Genomic DNA, 20,309 nt, shown 5'->3' on the forward strand with positions numbered 1-20,309 from the left:
CCTAGGTCAGGGCCCGACACCACGGACACCCCTGAAGGAGGAAGGTGGACGCCGGCAATGATCTGGTAGGTGTGAGGCCTCGATCATGGCGTACCGGACAGTGGAAGGTGACAGAAGGGGAGAGTAGGGGAAAGTACATGCCATAGAGAGAATATGGGTGTACCTAGCCCAATTTTAAAGATGTTGTCATGTGGCGTGCGCGCTGGTGAGTAGCAGTAGGCTGCTCAGAGCATGGTGCTCCCAGTATGGTTCGGCCCCCGCGGGTAGTGGTTTGGCCCAACAACTGGTCCGACAACAGAGTGTAGGTGAAGCTTCAGAACGACGAAGGCAGGGATTACGATTGTCGAGGACGACAATAGACAAAGTAAGGGGGAGTGTAGGGAAGGTGACCTGATGGACAGACTTGTCAGTATAGAGAAAGGAAGGTTTGCACAGTTTAGACAGGTGTCAGTTACTACAGTGGGGAAACAGCTGAGAAAGTGTAGTGGACATGCAGTACCTTGGATTGACCATTAGAGGGCAGGGAGGAGTGTGAGCAAAGGACTTGACATCAGCTTAGGGCTTAGGAAACCGTTGGTCATGGGGGGCGGAGTTACAGGGAACCGGGAATGATATAAATTTGACAGGAGGGTTCCAGAAAGTTCCAGTCCCCAGGGGGAGCTCCAGTGACAGGAGGACTACGACAGTTTGTTCCCTGTGAGGAAAACCAAACCAGGGGGACTGAGGAGAGAGAAAGTCAGTGGGGTGGTCCTGACACAAGAGTACCGCAGTATAGACGAGGCACTGAGGTAAAGCATACCATACTGAGGGAGAGACGACTGTTCAGTAAAGGTACTGTTGGTTTACGGGCCTAAGGCGGCCACAGAGACGGATCTGACAGGAGCGTCGCAGAGTGAAGAGGGGGACGGTGTGTATATGTACGTCCCCGGTGTAAAGTACGGTGTGCGGGAAGCGGCCCTGGAAACGGAGGGCCGATAAGTGAAGTGAAGTGAATTGAAGTGCGGTGTACTTCGGAGGCCATCAGGCGGACGGCAAGAGAATAAACTTGGACCTGTTGTACCTGAAACCTGCCTCATATTGTGTCTGTATGTTACTGCGCGGTATATCGAGGGACCACCCCCCAGTCCAGCCCACGACTCTACATATATACTAGAGAAAGCTTACAAGAAGTTACTCCCATGCACAGCAAAATTAATGAAAAATAAATTTTTATTTCAACACAAGTTTTTAAAAAACAACAATTAACAATTATTTTTTGGTCAATATGGCCTTGTGAGGGCTTGTTTTTTGTGGGACGAGTTGTACTTTTGAATGATAACATTGGTTTTAACATATCGTGTACTGGAAAATGGAAAAAAAAATTCCAAGTGCTGTGAAATTGCAAAAAAAGTGCAATTCCACAATTTTTTTTTTGTTTTGCTTTATTTTACTATGTTCACTAAATGCTAAAACTGACCTGCCATTATGATTCTCCAGGTCATTAAGAGTTAATAGACACCAAACATATCTAGATTCTTTTTTATCTAAGTGGTGAAAAAAAATTCCAAAGTTTGTTAAAAAAAAATTGCGCCATTTTCCGAAACCCATTGAGTCTCCATTTTTCCTGATCTCGGGTTGGGGGAGGGCTTACATTTTTCCGTGCCGAGCTGCTGTTTTTAATTATACCATTTTGGTGCAGATACGTTCTTTTGATCGCCCGCTATTGCATTTTAATGCAATGTCGCGGCAACGAAAAAAAAGTAATTCTGGCGTTTTGACTTTTTTTCTCCCTACGCCGTTTAGCCATCAGGTTAATCCTTTTGTTTACTGTATTTATAGATCGCGCGATTTTGATCATGTCGATACCAAATATGTACGTTTGATTTTATTTTATTTTGAATGGGGTAAAAGGGGGGGGGATTTGAACTTGTATATTTTTTTTATTTTTATATCATTTAAAACATTTTTTTTAACTTTTGGCATGCTTCAATAGCCTGCATGGGAGACTAGAAGCTGCCATAACCCGATCGGCTCTGCTACATAAAGGCGATGATCAGTTCGCCTGTACAGTATGTAGCTGAATTGCTCACTTGCTATGAGCAACGACCACTGGGCAGCGCTCACAGCAAGCCGGCAGTGACAACCATAGAGGTCTCCAGGAGACCTCTGGTTGTCATGCCAACCCATCGGTGACACACGATAACGTGACGGGGGTCATCGATGGGCCGATTTCCGGAAGCGCATGTTAAATGCCACTGTCAGCAATTGACAGCGGTATTTAACAGGTTAATAGTTGCAGTTGGATCGCGATTCCACCCGCGTCTGTTCTGGGCACATGTCAGCTGTTCAAAACAGCTGACATGTGTCGGGAAAGATGTAGGCTCAGCGCCGGAGCCCACATCAAAGGGAGGGTGTCCGACAGCGTACTATTACGCCCGATTTCGGAAAGGGGTTAAAAAAGGAAATTTTCTGCAGAATACAAAGAAGACTTGTATGATGTGTGGTTTATACACATAGTGAAATGTTTACTATCTAGATTGATCCATGTGGAGATTAGACATCTCAAAGCATATATCAAAACAACAACAAGGGTTGTATGTAAGTACAAAAGTGGTAATTAGAAATATACATGTTACTGGTAATACATGCAGTCATAGAGGTTATATTAGTTACACAAAAAAAAACAGTATAAAAGGATAGTTCCTTATTCTCAGTTTAGCAGAGCTGATAAATAGTTTATATCTAATATATAAGAAAGTGCATACATAGCATTTTTGAATCAATATTTAAAACATATGTAAAACAAAATATTGAAAAGAGCCTGTCATAAATTAGTCCCTAAGGTCTGGGAAAGTGCAGTGTTACAAAAATATATAAGGTGCAAATTCATGGAATTAAAGTGCACAAAAAGGTGCAAGCACAAGAAAAAGAGGTTGCCATATCTCTCCAGTGGAGGCGCCTCCCCAAACAGCAGGAGAAATAAAGTGCTGAACAAACATTTCATAGAGTAAATGTGATAAATATATGTTACCAGCCTGGACCCTCTAACGCACGTTTCGCAGATAGCTTCTTCAGAAAGGGTATGGAATATGTCCATATAGGTTGTCTATATATGTATGTAGGAGTATCCTATCAGTGTTAGAAGATTTTGTCATCTGACATAGTAGTAATGGCGTGCCTCCTGTGGGTAGCTGCCTACACTCATAGGCCGCAGCGTCCTGAGTGCACGCTGACACGTCCTCCCCAAGCGTCACCAAGATGACATGGAGTGGGCGGAGCCAACGCACAGCCGTACGGACGCGTTGCCCCTGCGACCGTGAGGCCGTGCCCACAAAAGGCGCGCACGAAGTCGCCAGGTGACACAATCCAGGAGGCAAAGAATTTCTGGGTCTCACGTAAGACAGTGTGAGATAGTAGAGACCTGTGTTCATAGAAACACAGATGCTGCGTGCAACAGATTTGCTTATGTGCCAAAGGATTCCAGTGTATTGTGTGCTGTGATGTTCAAAACAGTGGAGTGATATGCGCATAAGGCAAAAAGGGTGAAAATGGATGAGATTGGACATAGTAGACAAGGATCAGAAGACAGCAATGATAATAGATGTGGCAGTGCCAAGTGACAGCAACATCAGCAAGAAGGAATATGAGAAGCTGGAGAAATACCAGGGCCTCAAAGGAGAACTGGAGAAGATGTGGAAGGTGAAGGCAATAGTGATCCCAGTGGTGATAGGAGCATTGGAGCAATGACCCCTAAATTGGAAGAATGGCAACTACAGATCCCAGGAGCAACATCTGAGCTCTGTCCAGAAATGTGCAATACTGGGAACAACTATGATCCTGTGCAGAACCCTCAAACTCCCAGGCCTCTGGTAGAGGACCCAAGAATGAGAAAGGACAACAAAGACCACCCCCAGTAGGGGTGAGAAGTACAGCTCTGGCAAAAATCATTTTATTCTATAAACTACACTCAACATGTCTTAGGATTTCCATCCACTAAATTTTGTATTTATTTTCAGAAAATGAGAATTGGTCAAAATAACAATGCAGTGCTTGCAGACCTCAAATAATGCTAAGAAAGCAAGTTCATAATCATTTAGAAACAACAATACTAATGTTTTAACTCCGGAAGAGTTCAGAAATCAATATTTTGTGGAATAATCATGATTTTTAATCACAGCTTTCAAGCATCTTAGCATGCTTTCAAACAGTCTTTCACACTGCTTTTGGGTGACCATATGCCACTCCTGGTACAAAAATGTAAGCAGTTCTTCTTTGTTTGATGGTTTGTGACTATCCATCATCCTCCTGATTACATTCCAGAGGTTTTCAATGGGGTTCATGTCTGGAAGTTGGACTGGCCATGACAGGGATTTGATGTGGTGGTCCTTCATCCACACATTGAGTGACCTAGCTGTGTGGTGTGGTGCATTGTCCTGCTGGAAAAACCAGTCCTCAGAGTTGGGGAACATTGCCTGAGCAGAAGGATCAACTGTTTTTCCAGGATAATTTTGTATGCAGCTTGATTCATATGTCCTTCGCAAAGATTAACCTGCCCAATTCCAGCCTTGCTGAAGCATCCCCAGATCATCACCAATCCTTCACCAAATTTCACAGTGGGTGCAAGACACTGTGGCTTGTACGCTTTTCCAGGTTTCTATCTAACCATTAGATGACCAGGTGTTGGGCAAAGCTGAAAATTAGACACAGAGAAGATTACCTTACTCCAGTCCTCTATGATCCAATCCTTATGGTCTTTGGCTAACTTCAGTCTGGCTCTCCTTTGCTTCTCATTGATGAAATGCTTTTCATGACTAGTTCCCTGCCTCTAGGAGCCTGTTACGAACTGTTCTTGCCATGCACTTCACCCCAGCTGCCAATTGCCATTCCTTTTGTAGGTCACTTGATGTCATCCTGCGGTATGCTGCTTGACCTTGTTGTAATGGACTGCCGTCTTAGAAATTTTAATGATGGAGGCAACATGAAGCTCACTGAATCCCTCTGTTAGTAAAGCCAGAATTGAGCCCTTCTTTTCCTCACTCAAGACTTTTCTGGGTTTTTTTTATCCTTTCCTTCGTTAAATAAGCACAGTAAGTAGAATGAGGTGCTCTGGTTGGAATTCAACTGACACTGGAATGGAATGGCTGTCAGACATGTAGAGAAGCTGATTTTTATAAAACTGTGTAGTGGTCTCTTAATTTTTGCCAGAGCTATATATATATATATATATATATATATATATATATATATATATATATATATATATATATATATATATATATATAATGGCTGTCCACCAACATTCACCATTCAACCTGATGGAACTGGAGAGGATCTGCAAGGAAGAGTGGCAGAGGATCCCCAAATCCAGGTGTGAAAAACTTGTTGGGTCATTCCCAAGAAGACTCATGGCTGTACTAGCTCAAAAGGGTGCTTCCACTCAATACTGAGCAAAGGGTCTGAATACTTATGACCATGTGATGTTTGTTTTCCTTTTTTAATAAATTTGCAAAAAATTCTACATTTGCTTTTTTTTTTTTCAGTCAAGATGGGGTGCAGAGTGTACATTAATGAGAAAAAAATGAACTTTTTTGAATTTACCAAATGGCTGCAATGAAACAAAGAGTGAAAAATTTAAAGGGGACTGAATACTTTCCGTACCTACTGTATACAATCAATTCCAAATGTCCTCAATAGGTTATGATCATTTCCATGTTTTGAATTGGTGGGATATTGGCTTTAATTGTGTAGGATCGTCAGTTTTGTAAGAGCTGATGATGTCCAGCACGTGTTCACAAACACAGAGATCTTTATTTTCCTAGTGGTTACGCCAATGTATATCATATTACTTGGACAGGTTGTGCTGTTCCGTCTAAGTTATGCTTATATGGTTTCATAGACTGTATTATTTTTCATGCTGTGTATAATCTAGTCCTGCATTTGCTCTGCTGCCACCTGCTGGTCCTTTTTCTGTATGGCAGCCTGCAGCTAATTAATTCTTTTACATGCCTTTGACTTCCGGGTCAAGGTTCAGGGCTTCTCAATCTCTTCCTCTTTGCAGCCATTCTTAGTTTCACTTTCACCTGGGAGAGACATGCTTGTACCGAGCTGTGAAAGGCATCAGTTTTTCGACCACACTTCGTTGCTCACACCTTGTTGTTAACACTCTGAATTTCTGGAGAACCTATTTTATTACCAATCTTATGCTGTATGTCCAGATTTCCAATTAAACAAGACTGGACTTCACAATCCCTGGTGTGCATTATCTCTCCGGACGCTGAGCAACATATGGTCCTGTCTGCCCTGCATTAAGGAAACGAAGGTAGGAATCTCTCCCAGTCCCTATTCATCAGCCACATCTTCATTCGCCTTATGCTAGGCAGAACAGAGGTGGCATAATAAATAACCCCTTCAGTTTTACATGTAAAGTGTTGGGTTATAGTGTAGACATTTTTCCATCACTAGAGTGAAAGATAGATACTTTTTCCTGGTTTGGACACGTGACACACTTTCCACAAGGAAATAAGCCCCATTTTGGGCCCTTAGATCCAAAAACATTCCCAAACTTTTTCCCTTGGTACAAACTTTTGACCAATATAGCTTTGAGATTTTGAGATCTCCTATAAGTGATGGCAGGTCTCTCCTGCACATAGTTTCTCAAAATAGGGTCCGAGGATAAAATCCCCCAGAATTTATCAAGGGGATCAAGGGCTGCTCTCATTGGGGCCCAGTTATTATTGTACTGGGCAATGAACATTACCTCATTATCGGGAGATTGATGTTTCATTTTAGGTTTAAGCCGGTCCTTCCTTGTCATGCTGTATGCCCTCCTGAATTCTTTTCGGATGACATGTCGGCTGTAGCCCCTCTCACAAAAATTTCTTGGTAACTCACGTGCTTGTTCATAGAAAATCGAGTCCCCAGAGCAGTTCCTTCAGATTCTAAGGGACTGCCCCGTGGGTATGTTCTAAAATAGTGGTTGTGGGTGAGATGATTTAACATGCAATAGATCATTGACTGCTGTTTTTTGCAAAATGTCCTAGTTTGTAAAAGAGTCTATCCATCTTTATAGATGGAAAGATCTAACAAATCTGTACTCGCCTCACTACGTCAAGCAAATGTTCAGGCTATTTTTGTTCAGATCCTGTATGAAGGTATTTAAATCTTTTTCTGTGGCCTGCCAAATCATACAAATATTATCAATGAATCATGTCCACAGCAAAATATTTTTGTACTCTGCAGAAAATTTTCCTTTTTAATTATTGCTTTTCATAAACTTGTGCTGAAATAAAAATGTATTTTCCATTCATTTTGTTGTGTATGGGAGTAACTTTTTGTATGTTAGGCTATAAGTTGAACTCGATGGGCTTAAGTCTACCTTCAACCCTAAAATTATAAAGCATTCAGGAAATTTAACCATTTAGATGGATCACAATAATTAACAAAAATTGGAGTTAAAAAATCACTAATTTAAACCCTATTTTCTTTTAATTTTACAAGAGGAAATAGAAAAAAATGGACTTCTCAAAATATTTTGAAGCTTTTCCTGAATCGGAATATGTCATACTGTTTGGGGACATGGCAGGTCTCAGAAGGGAAGGAGAGCAATTTGGCTTTGGGAGCACAGATTTTCCTGTATTGGTTGATGGAAGCCAAGTTGCTTTTCCATGTTTACTATTAAATTGTTAATTGGTTTTGTCTTGGAAAATAATTTAATTTTGCTACATAACTTACGGTTTCTTTGGGTATTTTAGAATTGTTATAAAGATATAATTCAGCATTATTTATTCAAAAATAATTTTTATTATTTTTTTTTGGGAGACTTCAGAGGATTGTGGTATACAACTAAGGACTTGCTCTGTGTTAAGTCCCGAGCTTCCCTCCCCTCCCCCCCCCCCTCGGTCCCGGGTTGGAGACAGCCGGCCTGTTTGATTCCCACCATAGCGGACGCCATCTTAAACATTGTGCCATAGCACAGAGGGAAGCACCCACGCTCAGTGCGGGCAGAGGAAAAGGTGTAGCCTGCCTGCCATCCCTACTGCTCAAAACTCCGCAGTAGACAAATTGATCAGCTTAAAATACATATTGAAGCCTAACCAATACATGGTTAGTAAAAGTCTTTAACAGGACACTCTCATCCCTCAGCACCACTACAAGAGGAACTTTACTGACACCTGGTGCAAGCTCTGTGAGCGGCCTGAATGGCCGTGGTGATCTGTGGAGGCGCAGTGAGTTGATCCCCCTCTGGCAACAGACCACATACAAGGCCCAGAGCTAATAGAGCCTCAGCTAAGTCCCCTGGGACCCCTCACTCAACGATATTAAAGTAGCACCAGGGACTCTAACATAAATCACAGTGAGAGCGCCTCACATTACAGTGACAGAGGCTACATCTACTGGCCACTGGCACTATTGCCCTTATTAACTCTTTTTCCTTTTTTGTGCCACAATATCTTCTGCAGGCTTGATATGCTGGGCCTCCCACCCCCTCACTCCTAAAATATTAAAGGGTACACAGTTCATAGAGTCTGCAACAGAGCCACACTAGAGACATATTGCGTCTTACAAGATCTACCCCATATCCTGCTAAAATCCAACATGGATGGACTGGCAATATCTCCTGTCGCTTTGATTTTCTGGCTCGCCCGTCCCCACATTTCTGAAATATTAAAGGGGTATTACAGCAGAGCTGCATTAGAGACATACTATGTCCTAGAAAGTTTACCCCATATCTTACTAAAATCCGACTCGGAGGGCATGGACGTTCCTGGTGGACTATGATAATGGAACACTAGGTCTGTCGCCACGGGCACAAATATGCGCTCACTCCTATAAGTAATTGTCATGCGCTGACTTTCAGAACTCAGGAGGTCTCTGAACAATGCGCCCCAAAAAAACTATCTCTTTAGAGATCAATACTCGATCAATCACACAACTATTGTCTCAACGTACAAAACCAACAAGTCACACTATGTCGGCTTCAAAATCAGCTTCACTGGGCTCCAAGGGCTCCCATCAAAGATCACAGCAAACTGATCTGGCCACCTCAACAAACATGATCCCAATGACAATGGAGGATCTCCTGGCCACCATTCAGAAAATGTTCAGAGCCGAGTTATCATCTGCTGTGGATAACTTCACGCAACAAATTCAAGACATTGCCCGAAGGACCAATGATTTGGAGAAAAGAATGGATGACTCTGCTGATGCCACTGAACATAATAGCGAACAACTACAAGAACAAGATGCTAGACTCGAGTCTCTGGAGCTCAAGTGTGAAGACTTGGAGAACCGCTCGCACTGAGGTAACATCAGAATTAAAGGACTTCCAGAAAGTAATTCCAACCTAATGGAAGTTGCCGCGAACCTCTTCCGCACCCTTGTATCTCAGGCAGACCCTAGTTCTCTAAAAATAACCAGAATCCACAGGGCCCTGGGAGGTCCCAAACCTGACGTCTCTCCAAGAAATGTTGTCCTCAAAATGCATCATGAAGAATCCAGAGACCTGATATTATCCGCTGCTCGCAGACTGACCAAATTACCAGGCGTTCCTTGTTCTCTGAGATCTGCCCGGCGACTCTAATGAGGAGAAAGGCCATGAAAGACGTAACAATGTCCTTAATTAAAGCAAATACCAAATACAGGTGGGGATTCCCACATGCTCTAATCTTCTCGCATAATATTTCCACCTACTCTCCAAGAAATTGTGAAGAGGGTAGAAAAGCACTGGATAAAGCTGGCATCCCGATCCCAGACTCGGGGGGCCTTACCGCAAAGACAGAGGCCTGGCAGAGAATGGATAGAAGTTTGCCGTACCAAACCCAATAAACCGCAGCACAACAAACAGTCTATCTCTTAAGACCGCTACCGGCGAATGTGCTGGAACAGTTTCATCGAACATTCAAAATGCTGAGACATTGTTCTGATAAGTATTGCTATTTGATGTGATTTTTGACAATTTACACTTAATATTGTTTTCTCTTTTCCTGTTATCAAGCGCTGTGCCCTTGGAGTAAGTATGCCACTTCATTTTGGGCTGCTGCTGCTTCTGGCCCTATTAATAATGGGTCGGCACACTTTATCCCGCATACTGGTCATTGGTTGTGACCATTTCTCTTGTTGTTATACTTTTTGTTCCCTCCCCTTCACTAAAAGAGTGCTGATGTGTTATAAGCATGCTTCTGGATGGATAATTGACGTGAAACTATCCATCTCTGATGTTATTTTCATTAGAGTCTTAATTAGAATCTATATATTTAAGCCAAATGTTTAGGACATTTTCACACAATGTTAGGGGGTTCAATTCGCCGATAAAAAGAAAATGCGCCTTTATTGACTACCTGAAACATTCCCCTGATGTGTTATTTGTACAGGAAATTCGTTTTTCCAATATATCGTCCCCCAAATTTTTTCATAAGCTTTACTCTAGATTTTACCTTGCCTCTCATGATAAAAAAACAAGAGGAGTCGCCATCTTCCTCCATAATTCTTTCCCATTTTTGCAGGAGGGTGCGACTGTGGACACTGAGGGTAGATACATAATCCTTTGGGGTACGGTACAGGAGGAGCGACTCTGCCTTGTTAATTGTTATGCACGCCCCACATTACAAATGAAAACGATTAAATCTATTGCAAAGTCCCTAAGGTCCGTCCCCTATGATACTGTCATATGGGAGGGCGATTTCAACTTGATTTTAAACCCAACCCTTGATAGCTCTAATGATAGGAGGTCTGACATGTCATGGAAGGATAAAATTATACTTGAGAATATCCTCCAAGCTCATTATTTGGTTGATACGTGGAGAGAATCCCATGGACAGTCAAGAGGTTACACCTATTTTTCTGGGGTTTATCATTCACTCCAGGATAGACTGGATTCTCACTAACTCGGAGAATATACCATCGCTAATGTATTCCAGATATGTCCCCTCTTCATGGTCTGACCATGATAGTGTACTCTCTGTATTTAAACTGGACTTAGCGAATACGCGTCTGTACACATGGAGATTGAATGAATCCTTACTGTCCGATCCTCAAACTCGACTATTGGTCAAACAGGAGCTCAATGCCTTTTTCCTCTCTAATATCACCCCTGACACCTCTATGGGTAATGTGTGGATGGCTCATAAAAAATACATCACTGGTGTGTTAATTAGGATAGCATCCCAAAAAAAGAAATATCGTCTTCAGGAGCAACTGATTCTCGAGAACGAACTCTATAAATTAGAAACCGCCAACCAGTCACAGCCCTCATTATACTTAACTAAGCAAATTTATGATCTAAAACTAAACACTTTGCTAACGACCCGCACAGAAAGAGCAATTAGGTGGACGCAAGCGACATTTTATCGGTTCTCTAATAAAATGGATAGAATGCTTGCTCGAAAATTAAAGCCAGAAAGAGCGATTAAACTCCATCTTTTCCATAAAAGACGAACAGTCCCAAACTACTTTTAATCCTAATAAAATCTATAAAACGTTTCAAAATTATTACCAAAAATTATACACTGATAGTGCAAACTTCTCATTGCCCAAGCTGGAGGATTTTTTTAACTAATGTACCGCTACCTTCCCTGACCCCGAATTATGAGGCCACATTACACTCTCCTATCTCCAAAGAGGAAATCACATCCACAATAAGGCATTTAAAAGTTGGGAAGGCTCCGGGGCCTGATGGCTTGACCGCACTATACTATAAAAAAATCTCAAACATCCTGCTTAAACATATTCAAATCTATTGCAATAACATGCTAACAGGCCAAACAATGCCGCCGGAATTTTACACAGCAGACATCACTGTTATCTCAAAACAAGGGAGTGACCCGTTACTCACAAAAAACTACAGGCCAATATCCCTATTGAACGTGGATCTCAAGATCTTTTCCTCCATAATTGCCAACAGGTTTAATAATTGCTTGCCTAGCCTCATTCATAAAGATCAGGTTGGATTCATTCCATCAAGGCAGGCCCCAGATAATATCCGCAAAAACCTAAACCTTATTCATAACGCCAACACACGTAAAACCCCCTTAGCTATATTTGCTTTAGATATAGAAAAAGCTTTTGATACCGTTGCATGGTCATATATATTTAATATAATGCACAAATTTGGGATATCGCAGCAATTAATCAACTCACTCAAACTCCTCTACAATAACCCGGTAGCGTATTTAAAATTACCCTCGACTTCTCCAGAACCAATAGTTATTAATAGGGGAACTAGGCAGGGTTGCCCCTTGTCTCCAGCTCTATTCGCTATGGTAATGGAGCCATTGGTGCAAAAGATTCGCCAACACCCCGACATCACAGGCCAAACTATAGGTAAACATGAATACAAGGTCAGTCTGTTTGCCGACAACCTTCTTTTGACTCTGACGAACCCCCTGTGTGTCCCTGCCTAATCTTATAAATACACTTAAACACTTTGAGGAAATTTCTGGTTTGAAGGTCAACGTTGATAAATCAGAAGTCATGTTCCTTAATACCTCCCCTACTGAACAAGCCTCAATATTAGAAAACTTCCATTTCTGCAACGCGAAACACTATATTACCTACCTAGGAATAAACCTTACACTATCCAAATCCACATTATTTAACCCCTTTCTGCCATATGACGTACTATCCCGTCCATGTGCTCTGGGACTTAATTTCCAGGGACGGGATAGTACATCATAGCGATCAGCTGCGCCCATGTGGTGAGCGCCGTTGATCACGGCCGGGTGTCAGCTGATTATCACAGCTGACACCCGGCACTATGTGTCAGGGGCGGACACGTTAACCCCTGGCACACTGCGATCAAACACGATCGCAGTGTACCGGGGGTTTAGGGAAGCATCGGGAGGGAGGGGGCTCCCTCCGTGCTTCCCTGAGACCCCCTACAGCAGCGCAATGTGCAGCGCTGCTGCGGGGGCCTCCTTCCCTGCAGGTCCCCGGATCCAAAATGGCAGCGGGGACCTTCAGGGGCCTGCAGGGAGCCGACTAACTCAGTGCCTGCAAAGCGCAGGCACGAGGAAACCTGCAGTACTGCCTGTGACAGATCGCTGATCTGTCAGAGTGATCTGTGATGTGACAGATCAGCAATCTGTCACATGACAGTGATGTCCCCCCTGGGACATTGTAGTAAAGTGTAGAAATAATTTATAAAAAATCGCTAAATAAAAAAAAAAAAAATTCCCTAATAAATTCATTTTTTGGAAATAAAAAGAAAAACAATAAAAGTAGACATATTTGGTATCGCCGCGTCCATAACGACCCGCCCTATAAAACTGTCCCATTAGTTAACACCCTTAGCGAACCTCTTAAAAAATAAACCAAAAAATAAAGCTTTATCATCATACCGCCGAACAAAAAGTGAAATAACGCGCAATCAAAAGAACGGATATAAATAACCATGGTACCGCTGAAAACGTCATCTTGTCCCGCAAAAAACGAGACACCATACGGCATCATCAGCGGAAAAATAAAAAAGTTATAGCTCACAGAATAAAGCGATGCAAAAATAATTTTTTATATAAAATTGTTTTCATTGCATAAAAGCGCCAAAACATAAAAAAAGACATAAATGAAGTATCGCTATAACTGTACTGACCCGAAGAATAAAACCGCCTTATGAATTTTACCGCACGCGGAACGGTGTAAACGCACCCCCCAAAAAAATTCTTGAAATGCTGGTTTTTGTTCATTCTGCATCCCAAAAATCGGAATAAAAAGCAATCAAAAAATGTCACGTGCCTGAAAATGGTACCAATAAAAACGTCAACTCGACCCGCAAAAAACAATACCTCACATGACTCGGTGGGTCAAAATATGGAAAAATTATAGCTCTCAAAATGTGGTGATGCAAAAACTATTTTTACAATAAAAAGCGTCTTTTAGCGTGTGACAGCTGCCAAACATAAAAACTGCCAGAAATAGTAAATCAAACCCCTCGTTATCACCCCCTTAGTTAGGGAAAAATAATAAAATTAAAAAAATGTATTTATTTCCATTTTCCCGTTAGGGTTAGGGCTAGGGTTAGGGCTGAGATTAGGGTTAAGGGTGTGTTGGGGTTAGGGTTGGAGTTAGAATTGGGGGTTTCCACTGTTTGGGCACATCAGGGGCTCTCCAAACGCAACATGGCGTCTGATCTCAATTCCAGCCAATTCTGCGTTGAAAAAGTCAAATGGTGCTCCTTCCCTTCCAAGCTCTGCCATGTGCCCAAACAGTGTTTTACCCCCACATATGGGGTATTGTGACGTCTGCCTGCGGTCTGGGCTGCAGCCAGACAACACCCCGAGAAACACTGATACCCTTTACCCCTATACAGGGATCTGGATTTATAGCAGAGCCCAGGAGGTGCTGTCTGAATAGGAGCAATGACCAGAGCAGGACGGTCGCCAGAAAGGTGTTCCAACACAGGACACAAAGGTAATGATATCCGAGACTAAACCAGTCAGGCAGAAATGGTATAACAACGGTAGACAGCAGCAAAGACAGATACCAGGTCGAAGCCAGAGTCATAAACCAGGAGAGTCGCAGAGGTACCGAATCGTTAGACAGAAGCAGAGTCAGAATCCAGGCCGAAGTCAGTGTCATAAACCAGGAGAGTCGCAGAGGTACCGAATCGTTAGACAGAAGCAGAGTCAGAATCCAGGCCGAAGTCAGTGTCATAAACCAGGAGAGTCGCAGAGGTACAGAATCGTTAGACAGAAGCAGAGTCAGAATCCAGGCCGAAGTCGGTGTCATAAACCAGGAGAGTCGCAGAGGTACAGAATCGTTAGGCAGAGGAAGGGTCAGAAGTCAAGGCAAAAGTCAGAGTCAGTCAACAGTAATTCACACAGTAACACGCAGGGGAACCAAGAATATATCCGGCGGCCTGCAAGAGCAGTCCCAAGGTATTTGAGGGATCAGGTCATCCCTCACAGGCCCGTGGGCTGATGATGTCATCCGGACCGCCCCCAGGACCAGGCTGGATGGTAATGCACCAGCCCCTTCATGACTGACCAAGGAGCGAAGCCTGCGTCCAGCGGACGCCTGCGCATGAGCCTCATGACTATCGCCGCCATCACTCGGGGTTGAAGCACAACGCCTCCCAGAGACCAAGGCCGGGACTGCAGGCCACGGGTCAGACGGTGATAGGACAGTCCGGCGCCTCCTAGTGGTCGAGGCCGGGACAGCAGGCCCTGAGTCTGACGGTGATGTGATAGTCCGGCGTCTCCTACTGGCCGAGGCCGGGACAGCAGGCCCTGAGTCTGGCGGTGCCGTGACAGGTATCAGCCTACTCAGGACAAATTGCAAAACAACTTTTGGGGTCCAATTTCTCCTGTTACCCTTAGGAAAATAAAAAATTGGGGGCAAAAATATAATTTTTGTGGAAAAAAATATGATTTTTTATTTTCACGCCCGGGCGTTATAAACTTCTGTGAAGCACTTGGGGGCTCAAAGTGATCACCACACATCTAGATAAGTTCCGTGGGGGGTCTAGTTTCCAAAATGGGGTCACTTGTGGGGAGTTTCAACAGTTTAGGCACATCAGAGGCTCTCCAAAGACAACATGACACCCGCAGACCATTCCATCAAAGTCTGCATTCCAAAACGTCACTACTTCCCTTCCAAGCCCCGACGTGTGCCCATACAGTAGTTTTCTCCCACATATGGGGTATCAGCGTACTCAGGACAAATTGGTCAACAACTTTAGGGGTCCAATTTCTCCTGTTACCATTGGAAAAATAAAAAAATTGGGGGCTAAAAGATCCATGTTTGTGGAATAAATATGATTTTCTAATTTTCACGCCCGTGCGTTATAAACTTCTGTAAAGCCCTTGGGGGTTCAAAGTGCTCACCACACATCTAGATAAGTTCCTTGGGGGGTCTAGTTTCCAAAATGGTGTCATTTGTGGGGGGTTTCCACTGTTTTGGTACATCAGGGGCTCTCCAATCGCGACATGGTGTCCGATCTCAATTCCAGCCAAAAAAGTCAAATGGCGCTGCTTCCCTTCCGAGCTCTGCCATGCGCCCAAATAGTTGTTCACACCCACATATGGGGTATCAGCGTACTCAGGACAAATTGCACAATAACTTTTAGGGTCCTATTACCCTTGGGAAAACAAAAATTGGGGGTGAAAAGATCGTTTTTGTGGAAAAAATATGATTTTTTTAATTGTCCAGCTGTACGTTATAAACTTCTGTGCTGATGTAAAGTAAACATATGTGAAATGTTATTTATTAAGCTTTTTGTGTGTCATAGCTCTGTAATTTAAGGGCATAAAAATTCAAAGTTGGAAAATTGAGAAATTTTGCAAAATTTTCGCCAAATTTCCGTTTTTTTCACAAATAAACGCAAGTTATTTGAATTAAATTTTACCACTAACATGAAGTACCATATGTTATGAAAAAACTTTGTCAGAATCAGTGGGATCCATAGAAGCGTTTCAGAGCTATTAGCTCATAAAGGGACAGTGGTCAGAATTGTAAAAATTTGCCCGGTCATAACCATGCCCCTCTTCTCCAAAAATTAACACAATCTTTATCAAAGTGGTCCTCCCCGTCTCTCTCCTTTTTGGGAAGAGTCCATTCGATAAAAATGGTCACCTTGCCTCAATTCTTATATTCGTTTCGATCTCTGCCCATCCCAGTGCCTTTGATGACCTTCTAAGTGATAAACTCGCACATAACACGTTTTATCTGGAATAATAAAAAGCCCCGTATCTCTCAGCAAATTTTGTTCAGACACAAAAGACAGGGAGGAGTCTCTCTGCCAAACTTTTCTCTTTATTGCAGGGCGGCCCAGATTGCCCAGCTGGCAGGGGTCAACGCAGAACAACACACCACCATATGGCCACAAATAGAAAACTCACAGATAGCACCTTATTCCTTGGAGAGCCTAATCTGGGCCACAGGACCCTTAGCGAAGGATCAAGCCTTTCAATCGCTGTATACTTCTCACTCCCTGCGTCTCTGGAGAGCGAACAGATTCCAATTCGCACTACAATCTCACCCCTCCCCACTCTTAAATCTGTTTAATAACCCTATGTTTCCGCCAGGAATTAACATCTCGGAATCACATGTGGTGGCAGCAGAATAAATTAACTAGGCTGCAAAATTTATCAACTCTTTTTAAACTAATGTCAAAACAAGAGTTTGTCGCAAAATATCAAGTCCCGAGGTCTGAGGCTTTCAGACTGGAACAAACTTTCTGCAAAACCGTAGGCTCACCAAACATAAAACCTACAACGTACAAGTTAAAATGTTTATATGACCCCCTGGTTAATGGCCTTATATCCCAACTCTATTCTATATTTAATCAACCTAGAGACGGCTTGAAATTGAAGTCTATGGAGCAGTGGGAGGCAGACCTACAAATCTCCCTCACACCTCAAAGGTGGTACAAGTGTTACGAGAATATAATGAGGGGTAGCAATCAAGTATCACTCACCGAAACATCCCTTAAACTGTTCCATAGGGTTCACTACATACTTATCTTCCTGCACAATATCTACCACTCAGTCTCTGGTAATTGTTTTAGAGGGTGCAAGGATAGTGGGGATACCCTCCACATATGGTGGACATGCCCAATAGTAAAGTCTGTCTGGAAAGATGTGGTAAAACTAATTGACAATTTACCGAGTAAGAAATTGCTTCTGTCGCCATCAATACTACTGCTGGGAGACAGACCAATCAATGCTAATAATGGGACCTGCCGTCTTATTGACTTTATTGCAATGGCAACGAGAAACCACATAGCTAGCAGATGGAAGACTAGTACGCTATCAATAATGCAGGTGAAGAGAAGGGTTAATTTGATAATGTTATGCGAGAAAATAGAAGCCATCAGATCTAATTCTCTCGACATTTTTCGAAATATCTGGGACCCCTGGATTCAGGCCCATGGGGGTGACGACCTCTCCAGGATGATATCCTTATCCACATAGTGTGCTGACATGGTAATTGTCTCTTACAGTTATGGTCTGAAAAACAAGCTCTCTAGTACCTCACGTCTGTTCATCTTTATTACCGACACTCATCATACACTCCCCTCTTTCCCTCCCCATTCTGCTAAGACTAGATTAGTCATGTTATATTTGTTTTTCTACAAATATTTATAAACTAAGATAGCGAAGTCAAGGATAACGTATGACATATTGTGTCTTTTCCTATGTACTTCCCCCTGCGAGGGGATCCTTGTACTCTAATGTGAATGTATTTCATGTTTAATGATGTTTCCTTTTCAATAAAACCATTGAAACTAAAAATAATTTTTATTCTTACAGGTGACTACACCAAGAGATCAGAGGGACAACTGACATCTTCAAATTTTAAATCAAATGACCTTGATATCACTCAAGATATAACTGATGTCTATGCTACTATTCCAGAAATACAGTCATCCTTTCACAGCCAAGATCTATCATCTGATGCTTTTAAACAGGTCCTATCTTCTGATTCATTCCAGACTATTAAGAAAAATAAAAGTCACAAAAGTGGAGTTAAAAATCTTACTGCTGTTACAGAAAACAAGTCATTTTCAAGTGTAGAAAGTGAAGAAAGTTTTTCCCTCAAAACATCTTTTGCTACACATTCAAAAATTCACAAAGAGGAGAAAATATTTTCTTCTTCAGAATGTGGGAAATTAGAGCTTGTTAAACAAAAAAGAGTTCAAGCAAGGGAGAAGCCATATTCATGTTCAGAATGCGGGAAACATTTTAACCAGAAATCACATCTTATTAGACATCAGGTAATTCACACAGGGGAAAAGCCATTTTCATGTTCAGAATGTGGGAAATGTTTTGCATTAAGATCACATCTTGTTACACATATGAGAACTCACACAGGGGAGAAGCCATTTTCATGTTCGGAATGTGGGAAATTTTTTGCATTAAGATCACATCTTGTTCCACATATGAGAACTCACACTGGAGAGAAACCTTTTCCATGTTCAGAATGTGGGAAATGTTTTGTAGAAAGATCAAATCTTGTTACACATCAAAGAACTCACACAGGGGAGAAGCCATTTTCATGTTTAGAATGTGGGGAATGTTTTGCAAATAAATCAGTTCTTATTAAACATCAGAGAACTCACACAGGAGAGAAGCCATTTCCATGTTCAGAATGTAAGAAATGTTTCGCAGATAGATCACATCTTGTTACTCATCAGAGAATTCATACAGGAGAGAAGCCATTTTCATGTTCAGAATGTGAGAAACATTTTTCTAACAAAAGGAATCTCACTAGACATCAAATGTCTCACAAAGGGACACACCATTACCATACCTAGAAGGTGGGAAATGTGTTTCTTGAAAATCATATTTTGTTGACCACAATGGAAAATTCACACAGGTATAAACTATATAATTTTGATAAACTACAAAAAAAACATAACAGGAAGTCAAAGTAACGACAAAGAAGTAAACAAGAAAGTAAGTAAGATACTTACAATTTGAATTAAAACATATACCGTTTTTAATCTTCATCTGTTATTTAAAAATCAATTTAAATGTAATATTCCTTTGACTATTTCAGTTACATATTTATATATTCACTATATGAAGAAGAGTATTGCAACACCTCCCCTTAAATCTCCCAAAAAATACCAAATATTTTCTTCTCCATCTTCTTTTTAACTCTCAATCTCAAGAGATCTGCCATTCATCAGTCTCTTTCAATTCACAATCTCCATGTGTGAACAAAGTCTATAACTTTTCTATGCTACAATAATAAACATTGCTCATATTGTAAATTACTATTCACATGTACGATCCATTCCTTCTTTATTGGAACATCTGGTGTTTTCCATTCCAGTTAAAATGAAATGTCTCCCTCTCCCCACCTCCCTTATCTAAATTTGTAATTCTGGGGTAAAATTATCTATACAGAGACCTCATGTACAGAAATATTATGGCTACAGCAACATCACATATTTTATACAGAAGAATAGTGCCTTCTCCATAGCTCTCTGTACAATGACATATAGATGAGTCTAGGTCCTCGTATTTCAGCAGTTTTAATTCTCAAATGCTCTGTATACCAACAAGATCAGTGAGCATCATTATACCAAGTAGAGCTTTTTTGATTGGTATTTCTAATTATCCCTTTTTGTCCTCCATTGTTATCTGATTACTTCCCAGGGTCGGGGAGGGGACAGATAAAGGAGGCTTGAGGTGATCAGCAAGGGACGTGGCTCTGACATCTTCACCGTTAGAAGTAATCCGGGGAGAAGGAATAGCTTGGGTGTATCTGGCGTTAGGGATAGGGAAGGAGCCCTGTTGTGAATTACCTGGCTCAGACTTCTGAGCCAAAGCTCCCCCTGCTCCCTCTGGTGGTTACTGGGGGTAGTGGAGCTGGCCAGATTGACAGAG

The 20,309-nt window shown here is 42.0% G+C and overlaps 1 protein-coding gene and 1 pseudogene across 1 annotated transcript in view; both read left to right on the forward strand.

Annotated features, from left to right (window-relative positions):
• Window positions 1-18,347, forward strand: part of LOC141051114 (oocyte zinc finger protein XlCOF29-like) — a 43,035-nt gene extending 24,688 nt beyond the window's left edge. Inside the window, exons 7-8 of the mRNA XM_073548000.1 lie at window positions 14,282-14,382; window positions 18,225-18,347. Of these exons, the coding sequence (XP_073404101.1) occupies window positions 14,282-14,325 (44 nt within the window). The 3' untranslated portion in view covers window positions 14,326-14,382; window positions 18,225-18,347. The remainder of the gene's footprint in view (window positions 1-14,281; window positions 14,383-18,224) is intronic.
• LOC141051131 (uncharacterized) overlaps window positions 1-19,693 on the forward strand; it is an 82,205-nt pseudogene extending 62,512 nt beyond the window's left edge.
• Window positions 19,694-20,309: the final 616 nt, after the last annotated feature.

Source organism: Dendrobates tinctorius, unplaced genomic scaffold, assembly GCF_039654945.1.
Source record: "Dendrobates tinctorius isolate UK_male_01 unplaced genomic scaffold, ASM3965494v1 ptg000155l, whole genome shotgun sequence".
NCBI lineage: Eukaryota > Metazoa > Chordata > Amphibia > Anura > Dendrobatidae > Dendrobates > Dendrobates tinctorius.